Genomic DNA, 11,445 nt, shown 5'->3' on the forward strand with positions numbered 1-11,445 from the left:
TTGGAGCAAAACGCTCTACTGTCCTAAAGTTACTGAAATTATTTCACATAAACCCAAGGAAAGCTCCCTAAAAGCAAGAGGAAAAAGGGGAACCCATCCTCCTCTGGTCCAATTTCTTTAAGAGAGATATTGTAAAGTGTTTAAAAGCTATTGAAATTAGTTCACAAAAAACTTTCATTACAGATCTGCGTAAGTTAAAGTTACCAATATATGAGATGTAGTATGTCATGTTGGTTGCACTCGATTAAATACAACTTGTTTCAGAACGATATTCTCAAATGTTTAAAAACTACTAAAATGAATTCACAAAAATCTAGCACCACATGCCAGCATAGTTTAAATTATCAATATATGAGGTGTAGTAAGTCAAGTAGGTTGCACCTGATTCAAGAGCTTTTGAAATGAATCCCCTACAGATCTGCAGAGGTTAAAGTTACCAATAAAAGGTGTAGTATGTCATGTGGGTAGCACTTTAAGGACAACTTGTTTTGGAGCAAAACGCTCTACTGTCCTAAAGTTACTGAAATTATTTCACATAAACCCTTAACAAGAGTTTGACAGAAGTTACATTTGCAAGTATGAGTTGTAGTACATCATGCAACTTGCACTGAACAAAGTTGTTTTGGAGTATTCCAATCAAACATTTAAAAGGTCATGGCTCCTGAGTGGTGCAACTGTCTAAGCGTTGGCCCTATCATCAGGAGATCGCGAGTTCGATCCCTGGTGGTGCTACAGCCATCCGTAGCCGGGAGTCCGAGAGAGCACAATTGGCGTCGCTCTCTCTGGGTGGGTAGGATGGCCCCTCCTTCTCCCCCCATCACTCAGCGCGATGCTAGTCAGCGCAGGCGTCTGTTAGCTGACGTAACTGATCTGGCGGTTGGCGCTTTCCTCCGAGCGCGTTCGGCTGTCCAATGACGTTGCGTGAGCGGCAGCTTGAAAAGAAGCGGTGGTTGGCTTCACAGGTCTCGGAGGAAGCCTGTGTTAGCCTTCACCCTCCTAGCGTTGATAGCATCGTGTGACTGGGGGAGTCCTAACTAGCGGGTGGAATTGGAGACGACTAAATTGGGGAGAAAATCGGGTAAAAATTAAAACATTTAAAAGGTTACAAAACTATTTAATAAAACCTGTTTTCTTTTGGTACATTGTGATCATTTTTTATTGTTATTGCAAGCAGTGGCACCCAAATTTTGCATATGACTATGTCATGTAGAGGGATGAGTCTTGCCAGTTTTGAGCCTAATTTTCACTTAGGAGGCCCAGGTATTGCAGTTCATTAAGTGTACAGAAATTGTTTAGAACTCTTTTTGTGTGTATCCCAGTGCTTATTGGGCAGAAGGCAGGAAACACTCTGGACAGTTTGCCACTCCATCACAGATAGTCAAAAATTATTATATCAAAATATACTTTTCAAAATAAGTTTAGTAGTACTTTGAAATTTCTTTGATACTTTGAAAATGTGTTGGGGCATGCCCATTGTGGGGTGTATGAGGAATGGACAGGAAGAGGAATACAGGAAGCTGGTGAAGGACTTTGTTGACTGGTGTAAGCTGAACCAGCTGCAGCTAAACATCAGTAAGAGTAAAGAGATGGTGCTGGACTTTAGAAAGTCCAAACCGGCCTTGTCACCAGTCACCATTGGATCGAGTACGTGAAGGTGATGGGGACCTACAAGTATCTGGGTGTGCACTTGGACAACAAACTGGACTGGAACTGTAATACTCACACTATGTACAAGAAAGGCCAAAGCCACCTGTACTTTTTCTGAGGAGGCTGAGGTCTTTTGGTGTGTGCACAAAGCTCCTAAGGACATTCTACCAGTCTGTTGTAGCCAGTGCTTTATTCTTTGCTGTTGTGTGCTGAGGCAGCAGCATCAACAAAAGTGCCCTGAACAAATTAAACAAACTTGTTAGAAAGTGGCTCTGTTGTTGAAGTCAAGCTGGACTCTTTGGAGGTTGGGGCAGAACGAAGGACTCTCACTGTTAGCCATCTTGAAGAACACCTCACACCCCCTGCATGCTACACTGGATAAACAGAAGCACATTCAGTGGCAGGCCGTTACAGCTGCACCGTGTTACAGAGCACTGTGTGAGATCTTTCTTACCCACTGCTATTTGGCTCTACAACAAGTCTCCTTACTGCAGAGACGGTACTGATCTCCTGCTGAACCACATCACAGTATCTCTTCTCTTGTTAATACACACTGTGCAATATATCATAACCTGCTACTGTAATGACACTTTCACTATGTACTTTAGACTGTAAACACTGCTGATATTAATAGTTATGTTTACATTCATTGTGTTGTAACTACCTCATACCACTTAGTGCAATACCTGCAAATCTGTCTTTTATGCTATGTAAATATGCAATAGATATACTTTTATTCCTACTCTTTAATAGTTTATGTGCAATTATATGTCTTGCTACTGTAACACTGCAATTTCCCTTTTCTATCTATCTATCTATCTATCTATCTATCTATACCATTATGTCACTCAAGGTTATCTACATACCATGGATTTTGTATTTTATTTGGAAGGGTGAAAAAAGACTCGGGACTCAAGCGTCAAGACCTGAGACTTACTTGTTACTTACAACTTAGTCACTTGTTCCTACCATGGCCCAGAACACAGAAAACAGAAAGAAAAGCTTATCAGTGAAAAAAATAAATCAATAAACTCAGATCCCTTTTTTGCTCACAGCAGCAACAATGACCATGATTTGGTAGCATTCATGCTTTTGATGTTAATGAGGTGGTTGATAATTGGTCATGTTCAGATTTGGATAATATGAATTACTGAATTTATTCAGGCTGTGTCATGTGCTTGGCCACTGTCATTCTTAAAACAAGTTGTGTAAACACAATCTGCAAGACTCCAATAATACTTCTCCTACCAGCGTGATGAGAAGCTCCTAGATGTACAACCCCATTTCCTTTTAAATATATATATCTCTTCTGCACTTTGCTAACCCTGTAAACTGTAATCAGTCACTCTTTACAGAACTAACTCTCTGTGTGTTTTCTTTTTCTTTGACCAGTTGAACAGCTGCCCATCCTGTGCGGTCTGTGCTTCTTCTGCCTTGATCGGGTGCCCACTGCTCACTAGCCTTCTGGACCCGTTTGACCACCATGGAGCTTCTCGCTGTACGACACTGTACAAACCTCCAGAAAAATAATTAGGCCTAAATGTCACTGTCATAGCGTCACTGGCTTGTATTATTCTGTCTTAAGTTTGTACTGGAATATTTTTACGTGACATGTATAGAATTTTATTCAATTATCTAAGACATAAAACACAGGCACTACCATTTAAAATTTTTGGATCACTTGTCTTATTAAGAGTTTTGTTATTTTAATCATGAGTAATTTACACAGCGTAGATTTAAACATGTTTAAACTGAAATACCTCATCAAAGCATTCAAAATTTGGGATATGTGTGTTTGTGGTACATAGACATGCACACATTGGACAGTATATCCACTTATCCAGACACCACCACACCAGTGTATATGGTTTAGCTAGTTAACTTAAAATGAAATGTTGTCGTACACCTAAATAAATACTGCATCTTGCTGTACCTAATAAATAAAATAGATCACTTATACATTTGTTTCGAAGGCTATTTCAGCCACAGCACTTCAATGCAGCCAGTACCAGAGAAAGTGGAAAGTTTTTAAATGTTATTTATTACACACTGTTTAAAGTGAAAAGTTTTTTTGAAATTCTTTTGACTATGAACATTTTGGAAGTTTTTCCTTAAATGCTATAAAGGCATTTTTGGTCTATAACTATTTTAAACTATTTTAGTCATATACCACAACATGGATGATTTGATTTAGATGGAAGATAACATGTTCATCCATATTATCTTTTACAATGGAAGTCTGAGGTTTACCCAGATAGGTGTGTAGTTTTTGAAAAAAAAAACAGTTCATCATTACAGAAAGCATGCCTCTGTAAAAAAAAAACTGTAAATGCACCGACAATAGCATGTTAATGAAACAGAGTTAACTGATTTCAAAGCTGTTTACCTGATATCTGATTTTGGAGGGTGTCATTCAAAATAACTGAAAAATACCATGTATATAATGCTGCTATTTTATTAAATGAATTTAAACAAAATCACCAACTGTACTCAGAAATGAAATTTTAGATTTCTGTCAGTACACTGTGACTAAAGCAGAGGAAGTGTCTCAAATGAAATCTGATATGGTATGTTTCTCTTCTTTTCTGTGTGTGTACAGCAGAGATGGGGGTTATTTCTCAGTAGATAAGAGCTTTGCAGTCTCCTCTTGGTTTCTTAATTTTGTCATAGTTCTTGCTGATGACATCAAACAACACAGCCTAGAGTTAAAAACAGAAAGAAGTCATCTGCAACAGTCCAAGCTTTGGGCATTCAAATTCCACATGTGCCAGTAAAAAAATGTCCTAGAGAGAACCACTGTACATGTTGCTGAACTCACATATATGTTGCGGATCTCCAGAACCACAATGCGTAGTTCACAGTACTGGTGATGATCCAACTCATAAACAAGCTGCCTATAATCTCCCTGTAACACAGCAGCAAAGGTATATAATTATAATGTAACTTTTAACAATTTGATGAAAATTTCAAACAAAAGGCTGTGCAAATTTCTAAAACAACCTTTTTTCCTCATTTCCACATATGCATGGAAATAAAAAGTGGACCACACAGTCTACAACTATGCAATCTGCATGACTAATATAAAAATTTTTTAAAACTTTTAACTTTTTAAAAAGAACTTTTAGAAGTAGAGGAAGTTCCTCAGCTCCCTGTCTATGGCCAGGAAACAGGATCAGAAAAGAGTAAATTTGTCATTTTTCCGAACAGCTTGAACACTGAAACATTGTTTTCCAAAGGCATCTATACCTGAACTCCAGAGTGACTCCACTATAACAATGTAATTGCCTTGCTTTTAAATATGTAAAGCACATGAGCATGCCTTTGTAAATCACTTGTAGTCTGAAGCAGAGGTAGGCAATATGGTAAAAATATAATATTGCAATACTTTAAAAAGTTTTCATGATACACAATATGTCACATTTATTATGTTTCTTTTCAGACATCCGATCAGTTGGAACCAGGAAAAAAGAATCAGGAATGCTACATTCCAAAAAATACTATCAAAAACTGTGAACACAATGATTTTTATTCAATATTTGGCATAACGTTTTGCACAAAATCCCATTTAATTTTTGATCTCTTTATACTGGAACATGCAGTTGATCAGTGTTCGACAAGTACTGACAATATGCATAACGATATGTTCAGAAAAGCATACTGTATTGTATTGTGACACAATTTATCATGATAATGATATATATTGTCATACTGCTCAGCCCTAGTCAAGTTTCTCTAGCAGGGGGGCACTAGTAGCACACAAGTCACCACAGGACACCTTTGCAGTAACATCTACCAAACGACAAGTGAAGTAGTTTGATGAGTTTATTCAATGTTATATTATTTAATATGTGAGTTTTATTAAAGATTTTAACAGTTAGTATAAAAAAAAAAATCATTTGAAATAAAAAGAGAAAGTAGGTCAAAGCTGCAGCAGACTGCATGTATCAGATGTATTCTTCGCTGCAAGATTTGATAGAAAAGCTTGTTTAGTCTAAGCAGAGTGGTGGAATCTTTGGAAACAGCAAGCTGAAGCCGTCTGTACTTTAAAATAGCAAAAATACAAATGAAAACGTACAGACGTTATGTATTACTTATTTATTAAATGTAAAATGATACGTTATTATATTACAAATAATTCACCACTTCGTAGAGGCTCTTCAGCATAGCTGGCCACCCACTGAAGAAGCTCTGCTGTAGGAGCACACACATACTGAATGCGTTCAAACTACATAGATAAATAACAGCATATCTGCTCCCACACACAGAAACCTCACTCTCACCAAACACATGATGTTTTGGGCAGGGCTCAAGCTGCATGCACAACTCACATTTGTCTGGCTAGAGTGAGCAAAATTATACGACTGTGTGTACTAAGCCTCTTGTTTTCACCTTTCCTCTTGATGTGAGAGCAAAGCAGGTGCAGTCAGAGCTGGTTTATGAGGAGCCTGGCCTCTTCCTATTTCCTCTGTCATATCAAAAACATGACCGCAAAATGCCAGTGGGCACTCGCGAGCGAGTCCTCAGTGAATGGGGGTGATTCAAGCTAAACGGCTAAAAACAAAAAGTTAAAATAGTTTCTAATCATGCCTAGAACTTCCCTTCATTTTAGAAAGTATAATTTTTTATATCATATTTTCTTTTTGTGCCCTGTGATGGACTGGCGACCTGTCCAGGGTGTATCCTGCCTTCCGCCCAATGACAGCTGGGATAGGCTCCAGCACCCCACCGCAACCCAGAAGGATAAGCGGTTTAGATGATGGATGGATGGATGGATTTTCTTTTTTCTACAGCAAAGTTTTTGCCCGTTAGGAAGCTAGCATTACTGCTACTGTGTGTTGATTGGCTGGCGAGTGGAGCAGCTCATTGGCTATTCGCGCTTACTGATGTCATGAATGTACATGAGGTACCGTTTTGAACTTCTGTACCTTCCAAAGCTCTAAATCTAACAGCGGTCTTAAAATGATTTATGCTGTTCTTTGTTTAGAAAATGAATGTATTCTTTTATATTGAAATGTTGTTTAAGCATTTATAAACTATGATTTTGCTTAAAAGCATCATCTTAACCCATTCACTTTGGACTTGCTCCGGAGCACCCTAAGCTCTTCAGAAACCCAGAAGACGTTACAGAGTGCTAATTCTCCTCTCTACATGTCCAGGGAATGGTGCAGCTTCATTCCCTCCTGCGTCTCTTGAAAAGCAACCGAAAAACATGTTTGATTGAATTTTATCCAACAGTTAGTTTAGGCCACGCAAGCTGATTGGTTCTAAGCGTTATAACGGTGCTGATATTTCGCCATAACATCACAGGTTTTTCACAAACACTATCACTCCTCTAAGATGCTGTTGCTAAGCAACGAGTTTGACAGCTGTAGGAGCCATTTGAACGTTTTTACTTCTTACTTTGCACACAAACAGAAAATAGATACTTTTAAGACCACATTTGACCTACAGCCGAATTGGTCAGACTCTGAAGATGAGACCACACTAAATCCCCAAACTGTCATTACCACCGAGCAAGCTTTTCAGTCGGCAACTGCGACAGAAGAAAACCTAAATAACCTGGAATTAGCCAGAAATGAACTGAATACCATTCGCCAAACGCGTAGTCTCATCTTCAGAGTCTGACCAAATCGGACTGAGCCATAAAACTGCCGTAATACAAAACAAAAAACTTGCTCAGTGGTAATGACAGTTTCGGAATTTAGTGTAAGGAGCGGGAAGCGAACTGCCGGCTGTGCAGCAAGTGAGCCAGACTACAGAAGTGTGTTTTGTTAACTGTGACTGCACCATATATGCGCATACATCAGGAAAGGAACTTTTATCGAACAGGAAGCAAGTTCATATACTGATTCTAATAATTGGAAAAATATTTATTATCAGCTCTGATTATCACTCAGGCTAGTTTATTATGAAAGTACTAACCACATGTGGCTGTTTGGAGGCCTTGGCTACAGCATCTCCCCTTTCACTGTAATACCTAAACATAAAGAAACACAATATTAGACCGAGAACAATGTTATAGTTTTTCTCAACTGCTAAGACACAGTTCCAAATTTCAATCCAATTCCAAATCCAAATAACCACACACTTTCACACCATGTTATCTTCCAAAACAAAAGCCTTGAAATGCTCACACACACACACACACACACACACACACACACACACATACACACCCACGACTAAGTACTATTACACATTGCTGAGATTAATTCAAAACACTACTATAAAACTAGTATAAAAAGTATTTTTTAAATAACAACCCATACATTTGAATCATGCTACTGAAATATACAACATAAAGTATGAAATTCTGCAGGTACAATAATATCAAATTTCAAACATTTTATGGCCGCACAGCACATTGTAAAAATGATTTGTAAGTTAAACCTAAAATAATTACTTTATGGGGTAAGAAGCAATAGAACTGGTTTTATTCACCTCAAATAAGTGCTTTAAACAAATATTTTATATCACTATCATTGGTGAAAAAGTATGGTATTTTAAAAAATACAAAAAGTCCAATACAAAGTACTGTAGAAACAATTACAGTTGCTAAAATAAGGAATAAGAAAACTTGGTACATAATGAAAGAAATCACATGCACACTTTCACATCTTTTCTTTGGAATGCAAGCACATGAGCTCATCACTCGCAGCGTACGCCCTCGTCAGGCAGTTAGGAAAGTCGATGACGACTTTCTTTCTAAATAAGCGTAGTGTGTAAACTGTACTTTATGAAGGAATTTGTGTGAAGAGCTTTGCACAAAAGGTTTCACAAAATGTATTCTGCTACCTCATGTAATTAGCTCATAAAATCAAATTCAGTGATTAAGTAACTGAGGAACAACTGCATTGTAAATTCAAAAATAGACAGTTAAAGAAAGACTGACATTTCGAACAAATATATTTACACAAAAGGCAACAATGTACGTGAGACTTGTTTGAATAAGGGGAGTGTCTTACTTTGTGATCTGTGTCTGGAATCCTTCGATCTTGGTGCGGGTATTGGTTAGTAGCTCAAACACCTTCTCCTATGAAATTGCAGTAATGTGATAAAAAAAACATCATATTATACAGATAAACATCCTAAAGTGGCCTAACTGTAGTGAAATGGGCAAGACAACCACGCCTTAGATTTCAGATCATCAACAAACAGACCTGTACAGCCACACCAAAGTTGTTCCCATCCTCAATCCTTGGGATCTGCAGCTGTACCCACATTGACACCTTAACATAAACAATAAGAGTTAAATTATTAAACAAACTACTGTTTCTCTCACAATACTGAATAATAAATGTAGCTTGGTAAAATCAGTGTAAATAGTGCACATGACAATTTACTAATACTGTAAATTATAAGTCACTTACTGTGTTGAGCTTTTCCTTTAGTGTCTGAATGTGGGGCTTAATCTCTTTGATGAGACTCTCTATTTTCTCGTTGCAGACAATGGGCCCACAGGGAGGACCTCCTGGATTAAGAAACACACATTTTAATTTAATTTATGCCTTTTAGAATGTTTTCACACTTCAGTTGATTTCACATTTCAGCAAAAATGGACAAGACTATAGTTGTGGGTGTTTCTGATCAGCCAGGTTTTTTTGTTTGGGTGATTTGTGTCAGTTTGGTTGTAACCAATCAGGTCACTGATGCCTGGCCCAACCTATTAAAAAATGTATCACGGTCCACAGTCCATGTCCTAAAATTAAATGCTCATCTGCCATTATTAGCAGCAGCTTGTACTGCAAGAACGATGTGGATACGAGTGCCTGTAAGAGTCAAATGTTAAAATGAGCAGATTGTGTGGACAGTGCTTTCATGCTGCTAGAAAAGCGAAAAGTCCTGAATTCCACTGACTGGTGCAAACCATCAGAAAAATGACTTCCCACAAGTAGTGAACAGGAACCAAGATCACTTGGTGGACAACAGTTGAGCTGTTTGGTACACACTGGAGTACAGGTGTTCCCATGTGTCAAAACGAACTAAACTAAAGAAAATGTTTGATCAGTCTGCATCAAAAAAGGTATTTGTGAAGCTGCCCTTTACTACCATGTAGGGTCTCCTGTAAATTTTAAAAAGTTATTTTACAGCTTTGTAAAACTAAACCAATAATGTGCTTCAATGTGTGTACTGCCATTTGACGAGGAATTAATATGGAATTTTTCACATATGTAAAAACTGGACATGAGCAAGAACTATTTTAAATTTACAAGATTTTGTACAAACACCATGACAGCCAAAGTAAAATTTACCTTCATCCTCATCTTTATCTCCGTCGTTGTCTTTCTTTCCCTCCTTTTTTTCTTTCTACAGATAGAAGCATATATAGTATGTATCAAGGCAATATGTAACCTGTTAACTAAAACCTGTTTCTCTGAGTGTTGTGATTACAATGAAGTGATGTAATCAAATATTAGTATTTTAGTACTGAGAAACCTAATTACCTCAGTTTTCTTCTTTCTCTTAAGTTCCTCCTTGGCAGGATCTGGAATAGGGATGTCCAGCGGAGCCCTGAGAGCAGAAAGGTCCTCGAAAATCAAGAAGGCCTGAAGACAATGACAGACATCTTTACTAATATTATCACTGTAGAATCATGGTATAATCAAAAAGCTACATAGTCAGCACTTAAGACAATACCTGTAACAAGCTGTCCATCTCAGCAATCATATGGGGGAAGAAAGTCGAGACCAACTGTTCTGCCTATGATAAACCAAAAATGTTCACTCTAAAATAGAGCTAAAAGTAGTATTCCAATACTCGTTTAGAAGATTCTACAAAGCAAGTAATTCTGGGGGTAACCCAAAGCTTACCTCTTTACCGACTTTCTTTGTGAATCCATCAACCTGTAAAACAAATACTGACATGTAACGCTGTGTAGGCTTACATAGAAAACACAGACATAACACATTCTGACGGGTAAGAAGATGACTAGATAGCGCAAAGCAAGTTATGCAGCACAAAAATCAGCTTTCAGAAAATCCCAGTTTTCAGGCCTACAATGACAAACGAAAATCTTCCGCTAACCTCTTTCTTTGACGCAGGGCTCATGTCTAAGGAAGTCATTTTTGCACAGAGATGTATTCAATTCACACTTTTCACGCTCGTCTTAACTGCCCTGTCGAATTCTATGAAAAACATACAACAAAAGAACGTAGTAATGCAGCACTCTTCGATTAAACGACCAAAAACGTAACAGTTAGCACAGAGTGAAAGTGAAACTGAACCGAACAATAGTTAATCGGTAATTCCCATCACAGCCGCGCGAAGGGGCGGGTTAAAGTGATTGGTTATGGTTAGCGTTGAGAAGAGAACCGTCAAGCTGGACAGTTTTACTGTCAGCACTCCGTCATCAACCTGTCTTTCAGCCCACTAAACCCGGAAGAGAGCTGCCGTACCCTCTCCCAGAGGGGAGACAATACTGCTGAACTGCGTATTAACCGTAGTACAGAGGGCTCGACATCAGGGGCACATTCAATCTCAAAACGTTGTGCACCGTTTTGCTATGGTTTCAGGGTTTAACGACATGTTTCGTCGAAATGGTGTGAAAGGATACCAAAAATGTATTTTTAGCTGTTCAACGCACCACCATTTTCGTTTAAATCAACGTTTCGCTACGTTGTAGGGGTTGAACGCAGCCCAGTGCAAGCGTTGCAACTACGGCAGCTGCGAAGGTCATAACAGAGCCGGTTTATGAGGAGCCTGGCCACTTCCCATTAGCAGCTCATTGACTGTTCGCGCTCACAGAGGTCATGAACGTACATGAGGCGCCGTTTTAAACTCCTAATAACTATAGTTTAA

General features: G+C 38.4%; 1 protein-coding gene across 2 annotated transcripts; it reads right to left on the reverse strand.

Annotated features, from left to right (window-relative positions):
* Positions 1 to 4,086: 4,086 nt before the first annotated feature.
* Positions 4,087 to 11,035, reverse strand: psme1 (proteasome activator subunit 1). 2 transcript variants are annotated; one of them, XM_036561443.1, is made up of 12 exons: positions 10,877 to 11,035; positions 10,672 to 10,772; positions 10,458 to 10,490; positions 10,285 to 10,347; positions 10,092 to 10,193; positions 9,900 to 9,954; positions 9,018 to 9,118; positions 8,808 to 8,876; positions 8,613 to 8,680; positions 7,570 to 7,624; positions 4,466 to 4,552; positions 4,087 to 4,346 (listed from the first exon to the last, which is right to left on the reverse strand). In XM_036561443.1, the coding sequence occupies exons 2-12, from the start codon at positions 10,708 to 10,710 to the stop codon at positions 4,266 to 4,268; spliced, it is 753 nt and encodes a 250-aa protein (XP_036417336.1). In that variant the 5' UTR covers positions 10,711 to 10,772; positions 10,877 to 11,035; the 3' UTR covers positions 4,087 to 4,265. The 2 variants fall into 2 exon arrangements, with proteins under 2 accessions (XP_036417336.1, XP_036417337.1); XM_036561444.1 differs by having other exon boundaries at positions 10,872 to 11,031.
* Positions 11,036 to 11,445: the final 410 nt, after the last annotated feature.

This window comes from Colossoma macropomum, unplaced genomic scaffold (assembly GCF_904425465.1).
Source record: "Colossoma macropomum unplaced genomic scaffold, Colossoma_macropomum, whole genome shotgun sequence".
Taxonomy (NCBI): Eukaryota; Metazoa; Chordata; class Actinopteri; order Characiformes; family Serrasalmidae; genus Colossoma; species Colossoma macropomum.

What these genes read in the sequence shown, in the direction of transcription:
- psme1 (XM_036561443.1), bottom strand. Translation starts at nt 10,710, where the DNA reads ATGACTTCCTTAGACATGAGCCCTGCGTCAAAGAAAGAG. An exon ending in AGATAAAGATGAGGATGAAG is followed by an intron (nt 9,119 to 9,899) that starts GTAAATTTTACT and finishes TTCTTAATCCAG; the next exon opens with GAGGTCCTCCCTGTGGGCCC. An exon ending in ACTTTGGTGTGGCTGTACAG is followed by an intron (nt 8,681 to 8,807) that starts GTCTGTTTGTTG and finishes GCAATTTCATAG; the next exon opens with GAGAAGGTGTTTGAGCTACT.